We start from the raw sequence: 25,359 nt of genomic DNA, 5'->3' as shown, positions 1-25,359 counted from the left end.
GACCTGAGCCGAAGGCAGCGGCTTAACCCACTGAGCCACCCAGGCGCCCCGAGGTGGGAAAATTTCTGATGGGAAAATTTCTCAAAGGAGAGTGAAGGCAGTGCATATTGTTACATACTAGATACTCAGTGAATATTTTTTAAATAGAAAAAAAAAGAACAACGGCACACAGAAGGTATTTCAAGTGATATTAATGTCAGTATGGGTCAACCTAGTGATGGGGCCATCCCCATACCTAATGTAATCTGAGGCTGCAGGAGTTCAAATCAATGGAGCTCACTGGGTGGCAAAGATGGTGAAAAGAAGGCAAACATTCGAACTGGGGGTATTTGGAGTTAAAGTTCTCAGAGCGAAAAGATGATATCAGCTTTTAAATCCAAAGGGCTGTGGTATGGAGAGTAAGATTTAGAAATTTCTAACTTTAGAGGGCACAAGAGCTAGGGCCAATATGTAAAAGTTACATAGTGGCAGATTTTTAGATCAATATGAGAAAGAATTTTCTAACAATATATAGAGTTGCTAACAAATGCAAGGGACTACTTTTTAGGAAGAAATGAGTTTCCCATTACTGATGATGTTCAAGTAACTTGGATCATTCACTTGGTACGTTTTCTTTTCTTTTCTTTTCTTTTTTTAATGTTTATTTATTTATTTGACACAGAGAAAGAGATCACAAGCAGGCAGAGAGAGAGAGAGGAGGAAGCAGGCTCCTGCTGAGCAGAGAGCCCGATGCAGGACTCGATCCCAGGACGCTGAGATCAGGACCTGAGCCGAAGGCAGAGGCTTTAACCCACTGAGCCACCCAGGTGCCCATCACTTGGTACGTTTTCAAGGGGATTCAGCACTGCATGGGAGTAAGAAGAAAAGCCCAAGATTCTGTGAATCCAGTGGGAAGTAGATTTTTACAATCAAGATACGTGCTTTGGAATTTCCTCTGAAAAGTAAAAGAATCTCACATAATCTCCAGAGACCAAAGTGGACCACCTCTGGAGCTAAAAGAGCAAATACAGGCCTTTCTCTACTTCCTTATGCCAGCAGTGAAAGCCCGGAGGAAGAAAAGAGTAACCTGAGTATCATTCTCTTTTGTTCCCTAACCTAGTATTTCAGAGAACAGAAGTAAAAATTACAGGCACGGGGAGGCACAACTCTCTGAGTCTCGTATTACTTCTCTCTAGCTGTTTCTGCTCCGTGATCAGCTTTTCTACCCTGCAAACCTGAAGCATTGTAGGTATTTGCAGGGCTGACCATTTAGACACATCCCCCTTACCTCCTGCGATTTCCAAACTCATCAATACCTAAGATTTCAGCAATTATTATGCCTCTTGTTCCAGGAGGCTAAACTTATCTGTCAGTGACACCAGTAACAAATTCGCTAATTTATTTATAAAAGGGTAATTAAGAACAATCGGAACCATAATTAGTTGATTTCAAATAGGACTATCTAGAGTAAATTTTTTTAAATTTTAAGGTCGTATCAGTGCTCAGTTATAAAATCAATCTTACTAACCTCCTCGAGCAAAGCTATTGGATGGGTTTACATCCAAATGTCCTGGCACTACCTGCTTAAGCACAGTGGACATTCTTGAAGTCCTCCTTTCAGTCCCTGAAAGTCAGCCAAAAAGAAGAACAAAGACCATGTCGTTCAGGTTAACATTACTCAAATGACAAAAAGTTATCTTCATGTGTAGCATGTCTAATTGCTGCCAAACACTGTACTTTTTAAGTACCCATCGCTTTAATAGAGATAACAAGGCACTGTTACTATTTCCTCAGAGATACACACATTTGCAAGATTATAGAGAGTTAGGTTTGGCAAGTGCAATCAGAGAATTTAATGATAAATGAAGCAAGGCATGCATGGTGTTACTTTACAAGAAAAGCCACTTTCTGCTTATGTTGAGCTAATTCAAATAGCTGATTAAGCCAAGGAGACCAACTTTTCAAGTCACATGCTCCTGTGTCTAACACATTAGGGTTACCTCTACATGAACCCTTTGGGGTTCCATCACATGATAACTGAAACAGAATATTAGTACAAGTCTTAATGGTTTCATCCAAATCTAGTGAAAACAAACTGTACTACAAATCATAAAAGGCTGCAGAAATTTCAGGAATTTCAAACTTATACATGGCAATTTACTACATACACATTTCACAATCAGGTGTTCAACTTAAACATTCAACTTTGTAATAATATGTTAAAGTCTATGTAAAACAGATTCTAGAAAAAAAGATGACTTTATGTTCCCCACTCCTATTATTCTTTTAAAAAGGAAAAAACGGAACCCCCACATTTGGTTACTAGACATTAACAGTGGCATGCTGATTTTTAAGTAAAAGGAGCTAAAGTTATAGCCCCACAGGGCAAAGCTTTAAGGGGTCATACAGAAAGAACAGTATAAATAACTAAAGAGACTAACCCTGGGAATGAATCTGACCTCTCGTGGTTGTCAAGAAGAAAAATATTATCAGATCTTACCTGGAGACAGAGCAAGTGCTGGCCTGACAGTAAGGGTGTTATTGCCACTGAGTTTCTGATGGACAGAAACTGCATTCAGTAAGGCTTGCAGGTATTTTTCCTGTTCAATGCTACTGGAAGATTCTAAGGAGGAGGTAGGAGCTGTAAAAGAATAAGCGAATAGAACAAACTGTCTCTAAGTTAATAAAAGAGATATTTACTGATGTATCTTATTCTTTCTGTATATAATCTTTAAGTTACCACACCCAAATACAGAAACCAGACCCACTTTAAGCTGTAAACTATTAGATGGCTCTTCTCCTTTAATATTGGTTTCACCACACCTATTTCTTTGTTGCCTCATCATCCTCCCAGAAAGAGCCCAGGTCTGGAAAGCCAGCACAGGGCTGACCTTCCAAACATAGGTGTAGCTTCTCATTATACAAGCAACTTAGAATAAAGAGTCACGAAAGGCAACATCTGCTTGATGATGTCCCCTAAATTATGCTGTCCATGCTACTGTCTGGGAGCAGAGGATGGAGTGGGTTCCTTTGGCAACCTGGAATGGACAGAGGTGAGAATTCCCATACTGGTAGCTTTCTTCTAATTCTGCCACACAGGTCTAACATGGCACACAAACTTGTAGGGGTTCATTGAAGGAAGAGTAGAGGAAGATGGGGAGAAGGCAGCAACAGCTACTAACAGATTCCCTGGTCCTTCTAAGAGAGGGGCAGAGGATATGCACAGAGGGAAATAAATGTGAGAGCAATTCTGAGCAATTCTCAGACTCAGTAATCTGAGCCTGGTTTGTGTGGAGCAAAGAATCATTGAAATTGGCCTGGGCACTTTAAAGAGGCAGCATTCTGGACTCATTAGAAGGACAAGAGATATTAAGAAATTTTTTACATCTTGAATTTAAGAAGTTAGAAAAATTATATTTTATGAACTTTTAAGATGCCATTATTATATTTTATAAACTCTAAGATGTCATCAATTATAAGATCTAATTATTTTATGTACTAAGAATTAAAAACTCTTCCATTTAAAGTACGACAATTCTTTCTGATCACATATATTTTAAGATGCATCCCAATTTCAAATATATTAAAATGCAGGCATGTGTGTGAGCTCAAAAATATGAAATTTTTTATTTAGTTTATTTTTAAAAAATATTTTTATTAATATATAATGTATTATTTGCCCCAGGGGTACAGGTCTGTGTGAAATGTTTTTATATTATATTAAAAAAATCAGAAACCAGTGGAATAAAATAATTTCAATTTTTTTCCAATGAAAAGCTCAGTGATATATCAAGGCTCCTGAAATGACTCCCTCACTTTATATAAGTAACTTCCATATGCCATGTTCTATTATATCTACTTTGTGGCTTGGGAGGATTCCCCAGTGTCAAAATAGTTCAAAGCCAATTGCCTTTAATTATACTAATGCTGAGACTCTAAGACAGGTTGGATAATAATGACAATGCTGCTGCTGCTGCTGCTGATGTATTGTGTGTGTGGTACCCTTAGTCAAGTGAATAGTCAAGGAGACACTGGTCAACTTTAAGAATAAAAGGAGGAAAATGGATGAGAATAAAAAGGAGATATCAAAAGCACATAGTTTTACCTACTGAACCACAGAACTTGACTTACCTCACTTCCAAAGGGTTAAGAACACAGCCAAGCCTAAATTGGATCTGATATCTTGGTGGTCTATTGTTTAATTTTACTGAGCATCTACTATAAGCTAGAAATTATGAGAAAGGTCAGCAAAATACAGCTCTTGACTGACTTCAAGACCTCAAACACAGTGCTTAAAAATATCCTCAGAATAAAAGGACAGCAGTACTGCCTGCTTTCTTAAGCTGGTGTCCCTCTAGCTTCCAAAAATATCCTTTGTTTGAGAGCTTCTTTAAAGGCAGCATTTTGGTCAGTAGTTTGCTAACTTGTTTGTGTGTGTGCATGTGATTTATAGGAATGAGATAAAATATCTCAAATTACGTGGGACAGAGGATCCCTACTTGCTTTGAAAGCTGTTAAGTATTCTTGGATGCTTCCCAGAAAGAAAGAGAAAGATCAGCATAATCTAGTTTTCATCTATGGATACTCTGGTTTGCTGGAATGAAAACAGCCTAGAACCACAGACTTTATTATGATACAGACAGATATATTAAGCAAAATGACAAATTCAAGGTGTAACCCCACATTGTCAAGTAGTACATGTTTTATATTGCATTGCAGAAAGCCTGTGAGAGAAGGCTCAATATAAGGGTATGGTTGGCATTCCAAGATATTACCTCCTTTATTTTTAGGAATTCTCTGAAGTAAAATGATCATAACTGTGCTATGGAGAGAGGCTTACCTGCCTGAGGGGAGTTCTGAGATTTGAAAAGACCAACTACTCCCTTCCCATGGAATCCTCCAGATCGGAGAAGAAGGGTACTACTTCTTGAGTTCTTCCAACATACAACAGGCAGGCGATTGTGTCGATAGCAGCGGGCAACTCTTGGTAAACTACTGTCTTGTATAGCTTGAGGTACAACTAAAAGGCCAGGATAGCTTCAGGGACATGGAAAGGAGAAAGTGAATGATTTGGGTTGCAGGGGGGAAGAGGGGAGGAAGAATGGGAAAGAAATGGGGAGAGAGAGAGAGAGAGAGAGAGAATATGAGAACATGAACATCATCATATCCTGTAATTTTCTAAGGCTCAGAAATACACTGGTTGAGGGGTAAGATATTTTTTATTTTTAAATTTATTTTAATTAACTTATTCTTTGGGGGGTAAGATATTTTTTTAAACATGGAACTTAGTTTCAGCTCAGTTCTTTAGGGGTTGAGAAGAAACAGCCGAGATGGTGAAAACAATTAAATAAATCCATTAATCTGTAGTCTTTTTTGAAATAAACCCCCTTTAATAATAACTGCAGACTCATGTATAATAACCTAAACTTAGAAAATAAAAATGCTATGTAGCATTACTAAAAAGGCCTCTGTTAAACTGATGATTCTCTTTGTCTTATACACTACTTTCTGTCAACTTGAAATAAAGATTGTAAGATTACTGGATTAATACCAACTTTATGGGGATGACAAGTCAAATTGTCAACTCATTAGTCTGCGGAAATGACAACTGAGAATAGAGTACACTAATATTAGCCTGTCTGACATGTTGAAAGAACTAAAAATCAAAACCAAATGATTTCTGGTATGAGAACAGTACGTTCAAATGTCAAAACAAGTTTAAATATTAACACTACATGTTGATAATTTAAAAAGATTAGCTCATAAAGTTATAGGATACGACGCTGGGGAAATACAAAACAGACAGGAGTACTTTGTTTTTATAGACTAGGAAACACAAGAAGATAGGCAGGTTTCAGAGTCACTTCCTTTAGATTATTTAGAAATATTATACTAGTGCCCGCTTCGGCAGCACATATACTAGAAATATTATACTAAAGAGATTTCATATTAGTAACCTCCCAACCTCTAATCCCATATATTTACATGTGAGTACATTACCTGTTCTTCCTCTTTTTTTTTTTTTTTTTAAATGTAGGCTCCATGTCCCGTGTGGAGACCAGTGTGGAGCTTGAACTCATGACCCTGAGATCAAGACTTGAGCTGAGATCAAGAGGTGGATGCTCAAACTACTGAGCTATCCAGGTGCTCCAAGATAACTTACTCTTAATCCCTATCACCTATTTCATTCATCTCTCCATCTACCTTCCTCTGGTAACAATCTGTCCATTCTTTATAGTTAAGAGTCTGGTTTTTTGGTTTGTTTCTCTCCTTTTTTTTCCTTTTTCATTTGTTTTGTTCCTTAAATTCCACATGAGTGAAATCATATAGTATTTGTCTTTCTCTGACTGACTTATTTTGCTTTGCTTCATCCACCTTACACTCCAGATCCATCTATGTTGTTGCAACTGGCAAGATTTCATTCCTTTTTATGGCTGTGTAATATTCCATTAATATTCCATTCCATTCCATTAAATATATATATATTTAAACACACACACACACCACATCTTTATCCATTCATCAATTAGGTTGTTTTCATACTTTTGTTAATGTAAATAATGCTGCTATAAACACAAGGATGCATATATTCTTTTGAATTAGTATTTTCCTATTCTTTGGGTATATATCCAATAGTGTGATTATTGGATCACAGGGTATTTTTAACTTTTTGAGGAGTTTCCATACTGTTTTCCAGAGTGGCTGCATCAGTTTGCATTCCCACCAACAGTGACCAACGGTTCCTTTCTCTCCACATTCTCACCAATATTTTTTCTTGTGTTTTTGACTTTAGCCATTCCGACAGGTATGAGGTGATATATCATTGTGTTTTTCTTTTTAATTTTATTTTTTATTTTTATTTATTTTTTAAGTTAATATTTCTTTAAAAAAAATATTGTATTTGTTTATTTGACAGAGAGCACAAACAAGTGGAGCAGGAAAGGGATAAGCAAGCATCCTGCCAATCAGGGAGCCAGAGGAAGGGCTCACTATCAAGACTCTGGGATCTTGACCTTAGCCTAAGGCAGAAGTTTACCTGACTTACCTACACAGGTGCCCTAAAGATATATATATATATATATTTTTTTTTTAATGGCACAGTTAAACACAGAAAGCAGTACAACTGGGCAAAATTTGTGTTAAAAAAATAATCCCATCCCTTTGGACCAACCCAAATCTTCATATATAGGCATGTATATAGACTGACAAAGAAAGTTTACATTTTTGAATAAAGACGCAAAGTATGCAAAAAACATTAATACTGATGCAAAAAATGAAAAGAGAATCAAGGCAGAAGAAGGTGTTTAAGCTCTCCTGGACCCACAGCAGCCTGGACCAGGAGGATCCCAGGGCCGCCTGGAGTGTCCCCCCACGGCCCAGAAAGAGCACCACTGCCTCTGCTCCAAGCCTGGCCAGCCCGGCAGCGAAGAAGGTCCCTGAGGGGGGCTAGGTCGCCAAGTCAGGCTGGGCTGCCGCTAACAGAGAGACTGCCTCGGATGCCTTCTGAACGTATCACTGTGATACGTTCAGAAGTTTGATTTACGTTTGATTTACATCTCCCTAATGATGACTGACGCTGAGCATCTTTTCATGTGTCTGGTGGGTGGTATTTGTAAATTTAAACTGTTATTTAAAATAAGAGATCTGGGGCACCTGGGTGGCTCAGTGGGTTGAAGCCTCTGCCTTTGGCTCAGGTCATGAACTCAGGGTCATGGGATCAAGCCCCGCATCGGGCTCTCTGCTCAGCAGGGAGCCTGCTTCCCTCTGTCTCTCTCTGTCTGCCTCTCCATCTACTTGTGATTTCTCTCTGTCAAATAAATAAATAAATAAATAAAATCTTTTAAAAAATAAAATAAAATAAAATAAAAATTTGTTTATGGGGCGCATGGGTGGCTCAGTGGGTTAAGCCTCTGCCTTCAACTCGGGTCATGATCTCGGAGTCCTGGAATCTAGCCCCGTGTCGGGCTCTCTGCTCGGTGGGGAACCTGCTTTGCCCCCTCTCTCTGTGTCTGCCTCTCTGCCTACTTGTGATCTCTGTGTGTCATATGGATAAATAAAATCTTTTAAAAAAGTAAAAAATAAATAAAATAAGAGATCTACAGCTTCTTAACAAGAGAGAGAGAGAGAGAAAGAGAGAGATCTACGGCTCTCCAGTATCAGAGGAGTTGAAACAAATAGTAACATTAAACCAACTTTCTAAAATATGTACAAGGCTTGTACATATACAAGCAATATACAAAGTACTCTCATAGCATTATTCTATTCAATCAAATTGGGAATTTATGAATGCAAAGGAAACAACTTATCCGGAGATGAAAATGATTAAACTTGTGGATGGTGGAAATGTAGTTTTAATAAATATAAATATAAAGCATGGAACAGAACTTAACTGATATAGGAAACAGTGAGAGATGGCAAGAACAGAAGAAAACATGTTCATTTACATTCTCTAATACCTGTGAAAATATTCTAATTAGACAGCATAAGAACACCCTGCCTACACTTGGGTCAACAAATACAGTGTGTGCCAAAACAGGCCCCACCCATTCATTTATTTCCCATCTATGGCTGCTTTTGTGGCAGAGTAGGGGCAATGAGACCATATGGTCTGCAAAACTGAAAATGTATACTATCTGGCCCTTTAAAGAGAGGGAAAGTCCTATTTTTATTTCAAGTTCATTTATCTTCAGGCATGGTAGAAAAGATGCAAATGCAAGGAGAAAGACAAACAAAATCATAAAGGTGACAAAAACTTTTTACCTTTCACCTTTCATTCTAATCTAGGCACTATTCATCGATGTAATTACACTTCTGAGAATGCCAAGGAGATGCTTGCTCATGCTGTTAAAAAGTGTCCCTTAAACACACATACCCCTGGAGATCTTGCTCCTGATTTTCTGGTATTTTTCTCTGTCTGGGTTATGGTGACAAATAGCCCATTCAAGACAAAATAGAAGAAAGTTAAGGTGTCTTTTGGAGCCCACTAACAGACTTACCTCCGGCAGAGTGAATACATCCTATTGGAGGCAGTGATTCGAAAATACTCTGGTTTTGAGCGAGAAGAGCTGCCACTTATGGTTCCCAGACCTAAACGCTGATAGTCTCTGAAACATGCTTTTTCCACTAACTGTTCCATTGTAGACTTCTCTGACGCCTTCAGAGTGGTACTTGTGGGGAGTTCACTATCATCTGAAACTGTGAAGGCAGAATTCATTAGCCATATTTTTCTGTTTTCAATCAGGCTTGCTTATTAATGCCAAAGTATAGTGATTTCTATTTAGGACTCTATAAAATAAACATTCAAATTTTGTTAGAGGTTAACCCATAGTAAAATTTATTTTTAATATGATCACTATAAAACTTTATCATCCAGGTTTCAGTTAACTTTTCAGAACATAAACTTTTACTAGAAATTTCTAGATTAGGCAGAAGTTCACTCATGGGAAAAGACCTGTCTTAGAGAGATATTAAGAGGTTATACTTTTTTTGTGGAAAATATTTTTGTCAGAGGATGTGGTATACATGGGAAACTCCCTCATAATTTTGCAATCACAGGTTACAGAATCCCTTAAGATTTTAGATGTGGAAGGATTTGCCCAATAATAAGCATTTTAGGGAGGATTTAAGAAAAAAAAAAAAACCCCAACATTCCTAATTGGTACTGAATGTTCTAACTTAAAAAAAAAAAAATCCATGTTAAAAACTGCCTAATTTACTTTCTTATTTATTTCTACAGTGAGAGAAGTCTAATTAAGGTTTCAGAATTTTTGGATATGTACTCAAAGTTCTAATGTCAAAGGGAATTATATGGCTCTCTTCCATTTAAAGAAAAAAATAAACCATTTAACAGTTTATACCTACAAATATAAAAGACTTTGTGTTTTACTTTGTGAACTTCACAATGCAAATACGCCATCAACTAAAGGTTTTGTGTTGGCTTTTTATTTTCAGAGGAGTGAAGAGCATTATTTAATTTGGTCTTTTGGTGGAATAAATGTCAAATAATAGGTTTTCGTCCATGTAATCATAAAAACTTCAAATTAGAGGAGTCAAATACCCATGGGTAATGTTTTTATGGCTTTCTATGTGACTGTAAGGAGGCCAGGGTTCCAAAAAATGGTCATTCCAGTAATGCGATCGTGGGTCTTTTCATTGCTCTCCAAGTACCAAGGTACACATATTGAAAAGGAGATCTTTAGCCAGTGATCTTTCTAAATATGAGGTTTCTTTCTTCAAAATGTCCTGGTTATTATTAGAAGTAGTAGTATTATAGTTACTGGTGATTGACTCTAAGATCCTGAAAAGAAAAAATGTACAAAGGCATCCTGCCTCCTGTTAGATCAGAATTTTCCCTAGTGTTAATTCCATAGACATAATCCATAGTGGTTTAAGGAACAGAAAACAGTCAACAAGAAATTTTGTGACTGGTTTCCTGCCTGTATTTTCCCAACCAAGAGGTATCTCAGCTTCTCAGACTCTGCCCTTTTTTTTCTTACCATCTAAGAATCTCTTCATCTTTGGTCCCTCATTTTGATTCAGAGTACCCACAATGTTCTTACCCCAAACCCAAATCTTTAATTTTGAATATCCAGTGTCCTTGTTTCCTTATTCTTACTGTGTAACAATAAGGTACAGGGGATTACTTTCTACCTAAATTTCCCATGCACTGGGTTTCTTTCTTTCTCCCTTTGATGAGACCCATGTAACAATGGCCAATGAGCTCTGTGGATTTAGTAAGAGAGAAGCATAATTCAGCAAAACCTTTTCTGAACAATGGAATTTGGGAAAATAACTCCCCCCCACCTATTTTGAGAAGCTTGTAAGTGCCCTCCACTCTTCTTATGAGATCTAGGTTCTTGTGAGTCAAAGTTTAAGGACAACTACATCCGAGATTCTTATTCTTACTCATAAGAGGAAAGAATAAAACCAATTCATGAAGGAAAAAAGGAGTTCTCACATACCTGATATATCATCTTCTTCATTCCATCCAGGACGATTCACTCTCTCTTCCACAATTGTCCCTGTCCTCCTCTTCAATAAATACTGCCGCCCAATTGTCATTTTCCCTGCCCTTTTGGCACCTTTCACAATTGTTTTTGAGAAGGTGCTGTAAGTCATAAAACCAAAGAGGCCATCAATTTAATATGAGGACATCATTTACATTTTTTGACACCTACACAGCTCAACTTACTCCTTTTCTACACCCACAGCTACTAGGATTATGGAGCCCTTCAGTAAGTCTCTCCTTTTTAGATCATTTTGTATATGGCAGAGACTAATTTCCTATAAAACACTGTTATCATCAGGACAGCTGAAGGCAAAAAGTGCAAGAACCCAGAGTAGCACATAAGCTACTTATTCCAAATCTAAACTCAGTTGGACTTTTGGTCAAACATGCCCCTTAATGTACTCTGGTTACTCATGCCACCTCCTCCACCAGCTCCCACAAACTGCTGGTAGAAGTCCTCCTTCATGGAAGCTGTCTGCTCCACTCTCTACTAATTCAAACTCTTTCTACTAACACATAGGCTTTTCTTTGAGATCATGTAAGAATTATATTTAGCATGTGTAAGTATGTATGTGTGGTGTCCTGCCTTCTGACACTGTAAACCTTTACATACTCAAGACAATTCTGAGTTGTTTTAAATCTTAAAATTGCGATATCTATCTTGTAGCTGGACAGATTAAGCTTGATACAGAAAACGTTGATTTTATGTGTGTGTGTGTGTGTGTGTGTGTGTGTGTATTTCCTCCCACAGTCCATAGATTCTAAACATAAAATGCCATAAAACCTTCATATCTTCCATAGAGGGTTGGAATAAGAGATGTCACAGGCTCCCCTGTGACTCCATCCTGCAAAGACAAGATGTCTGGCTCGCTGCTGTAAATGCCTAGGAAGCTGCTCATGTTTCAGTGTATCATTTCTGGATCTCCATGGGCCCCTTCACTTACCAGGGAACTATGGTACAGGTGGTCAGCTATGCAATTTAGTAATGACACACTGTCTGGAACCTCAACTCTTCTATAACCTCCAGCATACCCCATTTCTAGCAAAGAAAAGGGCTCTTCTCCTAAGTCTGCAGAATACTCCCTAATACGTAATTTGTACTGGCAGATGCCCAAATTCTAAGTGATTAATAGTGAATGAACTGAGCTTTTGGCCCCTATATTTTATTACTAATTGAAGATAAATTTTAAGCAATTGTTATTTTGTAATAACCGAAATGCAAAAGTTTCAACATAAATTACTAAAAATTTTCAGAAAACAAGGGGTCCCACAAAGAAATAAGACAACTAAATGCAATGTTTGATCCTGGAATGGATCCTGTACTAGGCAGAAAAAAAAAATAGCTATAAAGGATTATCAGCAATTTGAACAAGGACGCTGGATTAGATATAAGTTATGTACCAATTCAATTTCCTGGTTATATACCATGGTTTGTTCTTAGAAAATACGTATCAATATATTTAAGGATAAAGGAGTATTATGTATATAATTCAAATGGTTTAGAAAAAAGACATATGTGAGAGAAAATGATTAAAAAATGGAGCAAAACATAAACAATTGTTGTATCTAGGTAAATGGTATATAGGAATTCTTTGTGTTATGTTGCAACTTTTCTGTAAATTTGAAACTAAACCAAAACAAAAAGTTACAGAAAAAGAAAAAACAAAGGCTACCATCTCTAGATCAAGGCAAAACTGTCTACTAGGTCTGGATATCAAAGAAAACTGAAGGGCCTGCTCAAAGCCAGTTAGAAAGGAATCAAGATGGGAAAAAGGGGGAACAGAATTTCACATTCAAAAAAATACATTATGAGCAATGGACATATTGGTCAAAGCCTCTTATAGCATTTAGTTTTTGAAACTTGCTCCACACATCAATGCTACTGCTCCATAACTTTCCGAGCTATGTCCAATGGGCTTCACAGGATGGCAAACAAAAACAGCAGTCACGTATACACTGACACAAAGGAGAGGTCACTTCCCCCGTCGGGGAGTTATGGAAAGGCTGAAATGAAGAAACTTGACTGTCTTCTTACCGGAAGGATGTGTTCTTTTCCTTCTGTTTGGGTAAAATTATTTGTGGGGTAGTTTGTCCAGCAGCAAAAGCAAAGGTGGTGAAAATGGACTGAGGATAACGGAACTTCATTAGCTGTTTCTTAAAGATCTCTACTACCTCTGGACTCACTTCTTCATCAAACGCTACTTTAATCAACTAGAAAGAAAAGAGAGAAAATACCTCAGGATTAATTAAGGATTTCCAGATAACATCCTCCCAAGTTATTGAAATACCAGAAAGTTAATACTAAATGGCAGAAATCCAGAGGTTGAGGGGACCTTGGATATCATGTAATATAATTTTTTATTTAAAAAAAGGGCTCAAAAATTTTTTTTTAAAAAGGGCTCAGAAAGGTATACTTGCATAGATGGTTCACTGGCAAGGAAAATCATGTATCTTGAAGTTGGGTTTCTTTAAGACTACCTTTTCTATGATGGGATAGAGAAATTAACTTATAGTGTCTGAATTAGGAAACATGTCTTTCTTTTTTTTCAACTATTGGCTCTAGATAGGGAAGGAAGCTTCTTCTTACCCAGAATTACTATAAATCTAGTAAGAAAAAGTCTGCTTAACTAGAATCCTAAGCAAGATAGCAGGCAATATTCCAGTTTAGAGTCCTCTGGCAGGTAGACCAGTGAAGAAATCCCCGGGTGGTCCCTGCCCCCAGGTGATGGGGAGTAGGTCTGGAGCCTAGAGATCAGTAGCCTCACATTTCACACAATGAGCACATGGAGGTCCTAGGGGTGGCTGGAAGAAATGCAGCAAGAAATGGCGCCCTCAAAAATCTGAGAAGTCAGAGACAAGGCATAAAAATAGGAAGAGCAAAATTTTATAGACTAAGAACTGTTAAAAAGGAAAATCTAAAAGAAGATCACTCTTCCCATATCTGCTTTTATCAGTAATTCCACAAGTTCTGATATGTTTAAAGCTCCCTAGAAAATCCTCTGCTTAATTAAAAGCTATTTAGTTAGTACCAATAGTACTTTAGCCCTGACTATAATTCTTAAGAGTTTTATCTCTTCCACAGAAGTGCCATAGGGCATTTCCTTCTGAAACAGGTGCCAAGAGAATTGTTTTCTCTCTAAAGCCTTTATCAAACACAAAGGTATGACTTGGCAGAGAACAAGAGCCAACTGTATGTGTCTGAATTTCTAAGATCACTTATTATTGACAGATACCTGTTGGTACTCAGTTGGCCAAGGGGTTCAGTAAGTGAGGGATTAAATACAGAATGATTCGGGTTTACTCAGTTGAAGATTACCCTCTCAGACCCTCTGATCCTCATCCTCTAACGTCTGAGTCCATTACCACAGAAAGTAGCCACATCGTTTGTAGAAAACTCTTAAATAGTAGAGAAATGGTGGCTCCCTTTAAAAAAATTTTTTTGGGAAAGATTTTATTTATTTGACAGACAGAGATCACAAGTGGCAGAGAGGCAGGCAGAGGGAGGGGAAAAGCAGGCTCCTTGCTGAGCAGAGAGCTCAGCACAAGGCTGGATCCCAGGACCCTGGGATCATGACCTGAGCCGAAGGCAGAGGCTTTAACCCACTGAGCCATCCAGGTTCCCTGGCTCCCTTTCTTAATACCTGAAAAGATGCTGATGTAATCTGTAGTCCCTCTTGCATGTTCTGCTGCAGCTGGTTCTGCATGGTAATCTTCTTCTCCTTGGTGATGGAGGCAATAGGAAAACTCCGCACAACTGTCTGCTCACCAACTACAGGAAAGAAGGACACAGACTCAGCAACAGCACTTTATTGCTTATTTATAGAATCCCTGCTTCTCATTTTATCAGCCTCTGCTAACAAAATGTATCAGGAGAGGCTGATGCCCAGGAATGCAGTGAGAAAATGCCATGATTCCAGAATCACATTCATTGATTTTATTGCATGGCAATTCACTCCTGAGACATGATCCTTTCCTGGAGTGAATGAACCATCCCAGTCTGCTCGCCTTCATTCTTTCTACTTCTCCGAACGGCTGTGTGCCACACCAGATCACCTGGTTTAAGGCAATCTTAAAGATTTTTAATTTTAAAGGCATCCATGACATTTAATGTAAGTATAAAGCAAAAGAGAAAAGATTTTTAAAATGTGTTTCCATATATGATAAAAGGTGCTGTATCATGTATTTGTGCCTTCAGAAGATACAGGACTAAGTGTAGGCTGAAGAGTTTTAAAAATTTAAATATTAAAGCAAGGAAGGGAAAATGTAAATAATTATCAACTACTAGAGGTTGTGAAGATGCAAGCCTAGAAAATAAGTAGTACATGCAAAGCCTCACTTGGAAAGTTCAAAGATGCCCATGGGAGAGGAGAGTCACATGCTGAATATAACATGTCATTAGCTCCTAAGTTTGAGGGAACAGAGATTTAAATATTTCAGAAAGGGAGAAGATTTCTGTGAGCTAGATGGCTAGAGAATGATTCCTGGAGGAAGTGAGAGGGAAGGTGAGGTTTGAAGAGAGCGTAGGCTTAGATCTGAAGAGGGGGAGAGAAGGGAAATTCAGGCAGTGGTACAAGTGAAAGACCAGGAACAGCAATGAGCAAGGCGCCTTGGCTAGTGAGGCAGATGGGTGAGAACTGAACTAGGTTTATGAGTTCACCCATACATCTACTTATCATCATCAGAATTTCTCATTTCCTGGATCTATCAACTCCTAACCTAGAAAATTCTGATTATCCTCTTATGCTGAGCTCATATCCAGAGGCTAAACTAAATTAGGATGTATACAGAATTTAGTCCTAGGATGTATCAAACAACCTATACTTATACAATACACATAAAATTATCAGATTTCTAGGTGTCACTAAAGGAGATATTTTAAATTAGAAATTTAAAAAGAGAAACAAAAGAGGCAATAAGAAGGCTTTCTCTGATTAAAAATAGGTTCCCTAAAATGCAAAATTAATCCCAAAATTGACAGGAAAAAACAAGAGAACAATATAAGCCTTTATACTAAGTATGGTTTTGATTTTTTTAAAAGGAAATAAACAACTTAAGTGACCAAATATCTTATATATTTATATCCCCAGAATATATGTTTGTGCCCACTAAGCTCACAAGCCACAGTACAAAAGAAATTTTAAGTATAGATATTTAGTTTCTTTTAAAATTACATTTGCTTTCAAATACAAATATAATTTATGTGTGGTGATATGGCAGGAGAGGGCTGAATAATTTTGCTCCATTTTCTCTCTTTTCCAAATGAATACAACTATGTCCATAGATTCATTTTGTTTATTAAATTTTATGAGATTTTAAAAAATTACATGGTAAGTACTCTTTTATGAATAAGACAATAAACCATCTTGATTCTATCCAACAGAGGAATTACGCAACTGTGAGATTTTAAGGATACTACATTTTATACACCTAAAGTCCACTAACAAAATGTACAGCACATATAGTACATCTCATCAAATGTTACTGATTGAAAAATTGCAGATGAGGAAGGAACTTAGTGACCATTTATCTCAATGGTTCTCAATCCTTACTATGTATTAGAACCACTTCTGGGGCTTAAAAACGCACAGATGCCTGGGTCTTTCCATTCCTAGAATCCTATTCCAGGTATTAATTCAACTGTGTGAGGGTTGGGCCCAGATTGGTAGTTCTTTTTTTTAAGCTTTCTGACAATTCAAATATGTAGTCAAGGCTGAGAACCACCGAATTATCACCAATCAAGCCCAATACCCTAGTTTTATAAAAGGGGAAACTAAAACTTGGAAGAGAGGTCAGGGGACTTAAGATATCACAATTAGCCAACAGCAGTCTGAATCTGAGCTTCTTATTTAGAGAGCAACAGCTCTAGCCCGAATGTTTTACGCTTTTCCCATCAACCAAAAGAGTTTAGAGATTACAGTGATTTTAAAAAGATAATTCAGACTTGATAGGGCATGCTATTCCTTTCTAATATGGAAGAGTACACAGAGTAGTAGAATATGGAAATAGAAGTTGAGGGAGTTTAGTGAATGAAGTTGTCTGCCAAAAGGGAAATGAGGTTAGTTGAAATGTGACAAGAAGAAGTGGGGTTAGTTAGTGCTGTACAACCCTGTGATGCTTAGCGTATCTTTCCACAAAAGGAATCATTTGTCTGGAAGACCTGAACCTCGCAGTTAACTACGAACCTTGCAGTTAACTATGCGACTCAGAAAGGTGGGACAAATCGGCAGGAGACCTCGTTAGCAGCTTTATACTGTGAATATCCCTAAGTCACAATATACTGCCTCATGAAATTCTGATTGTTTCAGTGAATAAACCTCATAAAATTATGATTGTTTCAGTGAATAAACCTCATGAAATTATGATTGTTTCAGTGAATGAACCCTTGATGTACTGTTTAGAAGATACCCTTGGTTCTTTAAATAAGACTTTAAAATCCAAATAATCATTAGCTTTGACAGACAAAGGATTCTAAAAACTACTTGGTGACAATAGGCTTTCTTTGAATTTGAAATGATCTGCAAATTACTGCACACAAATGGAATCAAAACCTCAAGCAGCACATGGATATCCATATTCTGATGGCATAATATGAGTCATACCTAGCTGATCATGGGGAGTCCCCCTGAAAAGAATTCTATATGTGGTAAGGAACAAGGCTCCTTCTGCTGGCAGGAGCTGAGGGCCTCCAAGAAGGCCTCCAGTAGCTTCTTCTCTTCCATCAGGGTCTAGCAGGACTCGAAGACCTTCACAGACGATTTCTTCTCCTGGCAGGAGAGCAGGCCTAAGAATCTTGGGCTAATAACAGAGAAAGTATTTCAAACACAAATCTTATGGGGTTTCTAACACTTACACCAAAGTTATCTTTTCAGTTGCAGATCTAAAAAACCCAAGTCAGACTGCTTAAGTAGCCAAAACAAGAAAACAGATTAGGGAAGAGGCAGAAATGACGTTTTTGTATCCAAATGTGAAAAGATCCTTTGTTCATTTATTTATTTTTTTTAAGATTCTTTATTATTAACAGTAAAATCATTGGAAATTACTAAGATGTTTAAAAATATCTGTTCAATGGAACATTTTGCAACCATTACCTAGATCTGTATGTGTTAAAATACAAAGATATCAAGGGTACACTGTCAAGTAAAAAAAGGAAGCTGTAAACCAGTATGTATATTATAATTCCCTCTTTTTGGAAAAAGGAAAAATGGTGAGAATATGGACTAAACTGTTAAAGGTGGTACTATCATGGTTAAAGGCAGAGGTGAGGTAGAGTTGGAAAGACCATGGAGGACTTTTACCTTGTTTAATGTGTATTTCTTTAATAATTTAATTTTATACAAAGAACACTGTTACTTCTATAAACTTAAAAAAACAAATAATTAGAAAAACAGATGCATCTTTGAAAGGATCTGCCCTTCTTGGCCTTTATTGAAGATTAACACAAAAACTGGCCAAGTAATGAACATTTACACATCTTGGGAAATGTACAACCACCTGATACACTCCTCTGAAGATAACAGTGCTAGGAAAAAAAAAATCACCTCTCCTGAAGATCTAATACGCTTACTTTTTACTAAGCAATAAAAACTATATAAATCAGTACTATTCTTTTTGTTGGCTCTAGGAAGCTCAGAGCTAAATGTAAAGCCAAAGTTATAATGATATTCAATTTCTCATAGAAATATCTTTCCTATCCATCTGCCTTCTAATTTTTCCTTTGAATTTATTTTTAATAGTTCTGTTATAGAGGTAAGTCCCGACACTAGTCCACAGACTGGTGCCAGATTAGCTGCAAAATATTCATCTGGGAGGCTTGTATTTGAAAGTATAGATTCTCAGACCAAGTCTCAGGGAACTCCAATTCAGGAGGCTGGGGTGGGGTTCAGGACTCTCAATTTTTAATAAACTTCCCAGATTCCCAGATGCTTGGGAGGTATGCTTACAATGTAAACAGATTCAGGAACCTGGTATTTTTATGGTAATTGCCTTAAGTCCTTTTTTTCTGGAAGTGGGCAGGGCATAAAATCTTGTCTTGGGCTTGGAAGTTAGAATGTTCATAATTTATGCCCTGCCTATAAAAATAGACTCAACAAGAGGCTATTATGGCTCCTTTGTTGAATCTACTATTCTCCTTCAGTATCTGTTTTATGAGGATCTACCTGGTAAACTCCTCTGAAAGTTTAATGTATCATTAAAAGTGGAGTCTCTGTAAAAGGTTAGGAGAAGGTGCTTTCTGGGGCACAAAAGTGTATTGTTGCTGTTTTTAAGAAGAGATGTTATAACCTGAAAGCATACAGTTGGAATAATTACCTTCTGTATAGGTGGGAGTCTTCTACTCTCTCGATGTACTGCTTCTAGGGTCTCAATGTGCATAGCTACAATTCCTAGGATAAGTCAGGGTATTCAAAATAAAGAGAACAAAATAAGCAGAATTAATATAAATTCTGAATGTTTTAGAATTAAAAACTAATCACAGTTTAGTGGTTCCTCAAAAAGTTAAACACAGAATTACCATATGATGTAGCAATTCCACTCCTAGGTACATACCTAAAAAATCAAAAATAAGCACTCAAACAAATACTTGTATGTGGATATTCATAGTAGCTAGAAGTCAGAAACAATCCAGATGTCCACCAACAGTTGAACGGATAAACAAAATGTGGTATATCCATACAATGGAATAGTATCTGGCCATAAAAATGAATGGCATTCTGATACCTCCTACAACATGGAAGAACTTAGAAAACATTATGCCAAGTGAAAGAAGCCAGACACAAAGGAACATATATTGTATGATTTAACTTATAAGAAATATCTAGAATAGGCAAATTCATAGAGATATAGAGCTTACCAGGGACTACAGAGATGGAGAACGGGGAGTTAGAGCTTAATGGGTAGAGTGTGTATTCAGTGATAAAAAAGTTTTTGGTAAAGGATAGTGGTAATGACTGCACAACACTGCGAATGTGATTAACATCAGTGAATTCTACACTTAAAATAGCTTCAAGTGGCAAATTTTACATTATATATATCTTACCATAATTTAGAAATATTAAAAAAATTAATCAGAACATAAAATGGCACACTAAACTACACAAAAGACAAGTATTGTAGGTGTTATGCTGAAAAAAATAGATCCCTAAAACAATTCTTACTCAATTATCTCCAATATTCTTTTTCTCTAATATCTGTAAGTTGGTTACCTGGTATCATGCAATGAAGGCTCTTGATGTGATCCTGAGTAACTCCACTCTCTGTGCAAACCTTGTCAATAAATCGGGTAATGAATCGCACAACAGAATTGGCGATGTCATTATTCTCTGAATCTTCAAACCCACTTTCTGTATCATAGCTCTCAGCTACGCTTCCTGCAATACTGAGAAAATCAAGGAAAGAAATCATGGTTAGTAATCAAATGTAACAAATGACTATTCTATCACCGTTAATTTTGACAGAAATTTAAATCTGCCTACATTAGGAGATTCTATTTGCCTACATTTGAAAGCTACTGTCGGGCATTGTCCTTTGGACCCAGACTTATTTTTGTAAGAAATACCTCTGTCATTCTCCTAAAAAGAAACTCAGGAACCACAGAAACTAAAGCAAAAACAGACTCTTTCATTTATTATCTGATACTTGAAACTTCTAAAAAAAAAAAACAAAACAAAACCAAAAACCTGTTCTCTCAAGTTAATTACCACACAGAACCAGACAAAGTAATATTGCTATCTTTGGCCTTTGAGAACTAGGAGACATGTTCCCTGGTAGGCGAAGTGAAAGAACTTTTCCCAGAAAATAGCATATTGTTTCAAATGGAAGAACCAAACTGTCCTGCGAGCCTTTCTGTTGCCAATATTTGTCTCTTTGAGTGAACCACAGCACTTTTAGACACTTTGAAGCCATCAGTCTTCTGTACATGATAAAATCATGCAACAGAAGGGAATGAATTTGAAATAATGGATGTGAAAGCACAATCCCTGTCTTTGCTGCTTATTCAGTTTCCACTGTTCGACAAACACTCTGGCCTCCTATGCCTTCTTTTAGACTGCTCATCATGGAAAAGACTCATTTGTTTGTTCTAAACTACTTAGTTCTCTTTCCTCCAAATCCAACTACATTAGCTGAATCAGTCTTAAGGTAAAGCTAAACCGTGAATATGGCCTCACACCATCCCAGAGCATTAAAGGACTTAAGTGTCTTAGCCATTCACTACATAGACTTTCAAGGAGCTTGGTCATCTATAGTTTGAAGCAATGAAGGCCTAGGCTATATTGTTCACATAAAATAACTTCTCTGTAGGAGGAAATAAGAGACCTGTGCAGTTGACTGCATAGTGTAAAAGGCTGACTTTAAAACAACAAAAAATTGTTTAGCCTGGAAGACTAGAAGCTCTCGGGTATTCTTTTTTTTTTTTTTTTTTAATAATTTTTTTTATGAAGTGGTGATGCAACATGGGGGCTTAAGTGGGTAGGAGAAGAATAAATGAAAGCTCTCGGGTATTCTTGACAAAAATAAAGTATCTGGGATAGAGAGATTGAGAGGTTGGGGTCAGAGATGTGGGCTGTGGATGAGTTTCTAAGAGAGTATAAAGTGTGTGGAAAGGGGACTGAGAATGGGGGAGAAGAGAAGCTGCCTGAAAGAGCCTGAGAAGGATTTATAAGAGTTAGAAGAACTACCAGCATGTTAGAGTATCACTGAAGACCTAAGAGGTTAGAACATCACTTCTGTTGGGTAAGCAGTTCATGAATTCATTCATTTCATCATATGTTCAACCAACTACTTATTGGGTATGTACTACATGCAAAGAGCTGGGGGTACAGCAATGAATGAGTCATACAATAAGCAAATATACGAAAACAAATCAGGTTGTGGAAAGTGCCATGAAAGAAAAAAAATGCAAGGTAGGACAAAGAATGATGCCTGTGCAACTTAAGATAGGGAAGTCAGGAAGACCTCTCTAGGTAGATGGCACTTGAGCAGAGAATTAAGTGAAGTGAGGGAGTGATTCTTGTGACTGTTTCAGGGAGTCTATTCCAGATTGTGGGAAGAAATACCAAGACCCTGAGGTGGTATTATGTTTAGAGTGTTTGAGGATTAGCATTAGCAGGGAGACCAGTTTTCTTGACAGAAGAATGACAGGAAATAAAGTCAGAGCAGTCGTCAAGAGCCAAATCCTGTTAGGTCTTGTAGTCCATCATTCTTAATGGCACTGGAAGTCCATGTCGGGTCGGGAGCAAGGTACGGTTGTGGACATGATTACAGACAAATGCAATGCACACACTGAAAAAAGGAGGGCCCAGAAACAAAAAGTTACTAATGAATTTGTAATTTTCCAGAGTGCTCTCTGTAAATTGCTATGGCAGAAAGTAACTGAAGGGCTTGATCAGTAGTGGGTGAGACAGCTGAAAAAATTAGGTCATGAAAGAAGAGAGACTGTGGGAGGTGGTTACGAACAATCAGATGAAGTGAAGGTCTTTTATATGAAGTTGGAAAAAAAAAAAAAGAGTTGAGCAGCTCTGCAGGTAAGGCAAATGCTTAAAATTTTGAAATACGTATAGCAATATTTGCCCCAAATACTTTATTTAGTCTGTTAAGCGAAGAACAGGAGGGTCTCTGGATGTGCGCTTTTTGGTACCTGTTCGTGACAATGCTGTTGCTTCCACTCTCCCAGTCTCCTGGTGCCGACGTTCTCAGGAGCTTGTTTTTACTCGTATCCAGTGGAACTAGCAGGTTGACCATGAGGTTTGCGAAATGAATGGCCTGACTGAAAACAGTGCTTTCCTCACGCTGCACCAGCTCCTGCTGAGTTGCTTTGCTCAGAGAAGGCCAAAGGCGTAGCTGCTCAGCTGCCAGGTCCATTGCTGTCTTCTCCTGATTCCGGTCATCTGGAAGCTTCTCCTAAAAAAATGAAGCAAAACAATGTAAATCCATGACCCAGGTTTCACAAATCATGGAACATGTTTCAATTACCCATCTATTAAATACCCATGTCACCAAAAAAAAGAGAAAGAAAATATAAACAATAACAACAGAACAAAATCAACTCTTCTTTTTCCTGCCACGTCCAGCTGGACTTCAGTGGAACAATGTGCTAAATCCAAGGAAGTAGCAGCAAAGCCTTTTACTTCGAACATTTCATTGCATTTATTTATCTCTATGGCCCTGTTCCTTTCAAACAGCTAGTTATAATAAACTGTCGACGGGAAAAATGTATAAATGAATGTAGGTCCAGTAGTATTTACTAATATTCTGATATGTTTCTTCTCTTCTGTTCTTTGGGAGGAGAAGACAGAATGACAAAAGTCACAAAAAATAGAGCTAGATATCCTGGTAAATGTGGGAGTCAAATACTATCAGGACATAGGTATAACAATGGAGTCTATTTTATTTTATTTCATTTTTTAAAAAGATTTTATTTATTTGGGAGAGAGAGAGTGAGAGACAGCATGAGAGGGGAGAAAATCAGAGAGAGAAGCAGACTCCCTACAGAGCTGGGAGCCCGATGTGGGACTCAATCCCAGGATTCCGGGATCATGACCTGAGCCGAAGGCAGCCACTCAACCAACTGTGCCACCCAGGCCCCCATTTATTTTATTTTTTATCAAGTTTTAAATTTTATTTTTATTTATGTATTTATATTTTATTTGGGCCGAGAATTTTTTTTGGCATATTTTTAAAACATTATCGATTTTTATTTAAATTCAATTAATATATAATGTATTATTGGTTTCAGAGGTAGAGGTCCGTGATTCATCAGTCTTACATAGTACCCAGTGCACTACATCATTTGCCTTCCTTAATGTCCACCACCCAGTTACCCTATGCCCGGACTCCCCTCCCCTCCAGCAATCTCAGTTCATTTCCTATGCTTAAGAGTCTCTTACAGTTTGTCTCCCTCTCTGATTTCATCTTGTTTTATTTTTTCTTCTCTTCCCCTATGATCTTGTTTTGTTTTTTAAATTCCAAATGTAAGAGAGATCATATGATAGTTGTCTTTCTCTGACTGACTTATTTCCCTTAGCATAATACCCTCTAGTTCCATCCATGTTGTTACAAATGGCAAGGTTTCATTTTTTTGGTAGCTGAGTAGTCTTCCAGGGTGTATATACACCACATCGTTATTCATTCATCTGTCAGTGGACATCTGGGCTCTTTCCATAGTTGGGCTTTTGAAGTCCACTGACCTTTAAAACTCCAGGTTTTAAGCCCTGCTGGTTGCAAGAACTCATGAAATTTGGACCCTCTTACTTTCTAAGCCAAATGCTATGGGAATTTGTTTTCCCCATGCACTCCCCTGTGTGCTAGGTAATATCTCACTCTCCTATGCAACTGTGGCTCCCTCCATACTGCAGTGGCCATGAACTGTTTCTCTCCCAAACCTCATCTCTGCACTTCCTACGTTCTTTGACATGGCCTCTTCTCTATCTTAGGTTGAGGAGTTGGTTTTGCCAGTCTTCAGAATGATTTCTGGGATATTTAGGATAGCTGGATAGTTACCTAGCTGTATCTATGGGATAAGGCAAGCCTATGACCCTCCTACTCTGCTGCCATCTTCTCAAAATCCTTATTTATTTATTTATTTGTTTGTTTGTTTATTTATTTGACATATGATGTATTATAAGCCCCAGGGGTACAGGTCTGTGAATCAGCAGGTTTATACACTTCATAGCACTCACCATAGCACATACCATCCCCAATGCTCAAAATCCTTTTTTCTGAGTCTGACAATAGGATTTTATTTTTATTTTTTAAAAAGGTTTTATTTGTTTATTTGACAGAGAGAGAATGAGATCACAAGTAGGCGGGGGGGGGGCAGGCTCTCTGCTCAGCAGAGAGCAGATGTGGGCAGGCCCCTGGGATCAAGACCTGAGCTGAAAGCAGACATTTAACGCATTGAGCCACCCAGGTGCCCCTGACAATAGAAATTTTCTTTTTAATTTTTTAATTTTTTTATTAACATGTAATGTATTATTAGCCCCAGGGGTACAGGTCTGTGAATCGCCAGGTTTATACACTTCATAGCACTCACCATAGTACATACCTTCCCCAATGTCCATAACCCACTCCCCCCAACCCTCAGTTTGCTTTGTGAGATTAAGAGTCTTTTATGGTTTGACAACAGGATTTTGAAGAGGAGTTTCTTAGTAGGCTGAAATGCTAAGAAAAGCTAGTATACTAGTTTTACTTGTCTCTAATCTAGGTATCATTGAGAGACTTCTTTAGAAGAAAGGACAGAGAAGCAGTGACATGTGTTTGCTCTACAAATGCTTTTGAGATATATCAATGTTAGCTTTATATCTGCTTTAAAAAACTATCAAAAGCACCACACTAGCCCAAATATTTCTGGAGCATGACCTCAAACTAATTTGCATCTC

General features: G+C 37.6%; 1 protein-coding gene across 3 annotated transcripts in view; it reads right to left on the bottom strand.

Moving 5' to 3' along the window:
- The window catches only part of SBF2 (SET binding factor 2), a 468,206-nt gene that overhangs the window by 39,687 nt on the left and 403,160 nt on the right, over nucleotides 1-25,359 (bottom strand). For 2 of the 3 annotated variants that reach the window (XM_004751963.3, XM_045065843.1), the window contains 11 exons: nucleotides 22,620-22,882; nucleotides 20,188-20,360; nucleotides 19,295-19,368; nucleotides 17,587-17,782; nucleotides 14,629-14,756; nucleotides 13,023-13,198; nucleotides 10,941-11,086; nucleotides 8,976-9,174; nucleotides 4,820-5,016; nucleotides 2,480-2,620; nucleotides 1,508-1,603 (listed from right to left, as the gene is read on the bottom strand). In XM_004751963.3, coding sequence (XP_004752020.2) covers nucleotides 1,508-1,603; nucleotides 2,480-2,620; nucleotides 4,820-5,016; nucleotides 8,976-9,174; nucleotides 10,941-11,086; nucleotides 13,023-13,198; nucleotides 14,629-14,756; nucleotides 17,587-17,782; nucleotides 19,295-19,368; nucleotides 20,188-20,360; nucleotides 22,620-22,882 — 1,789 coding nt within the window. The remainder of the gene's footprint in view (nucleotides 1-1,507; nucleotides 1,604-2,479; nucleotides 2,621-4,819; nucleotides 5,017-8,975; nucleotides 9,175-10,940; nucleotides 11,087-13,022; nucleotides 13,199-14,628; nucleotides 14,757-17,586; nucleotides 17,783-19,294; nucleotides 19,369-20,187; nucleotides 20,361-22,619; nucleotides 22,883-25,359) is intronic. The other variant, XM_004751964.3, reaches the window with a different exon arrangement.

This window comes from Mustela putorius, unplaced genomic scaffold (genome assembly GCF_011764305.1).
Source record: "Mustela putorius furo isolate JIRA1106 unplaced genomic scaffold, ASM1176430v1.1 tig00003859_pilon_pilon_pilon, whole genome shotgun sequence".
Lineage (NCBI taxonomy): Eukaryota > Metazoa > Chordata > Mammalia > Carnivora > Mustelidae > Mustela > Mustela putorius.
This window is presented reverse-complemented; position numbering and strand designations above follow the sequence as displayed.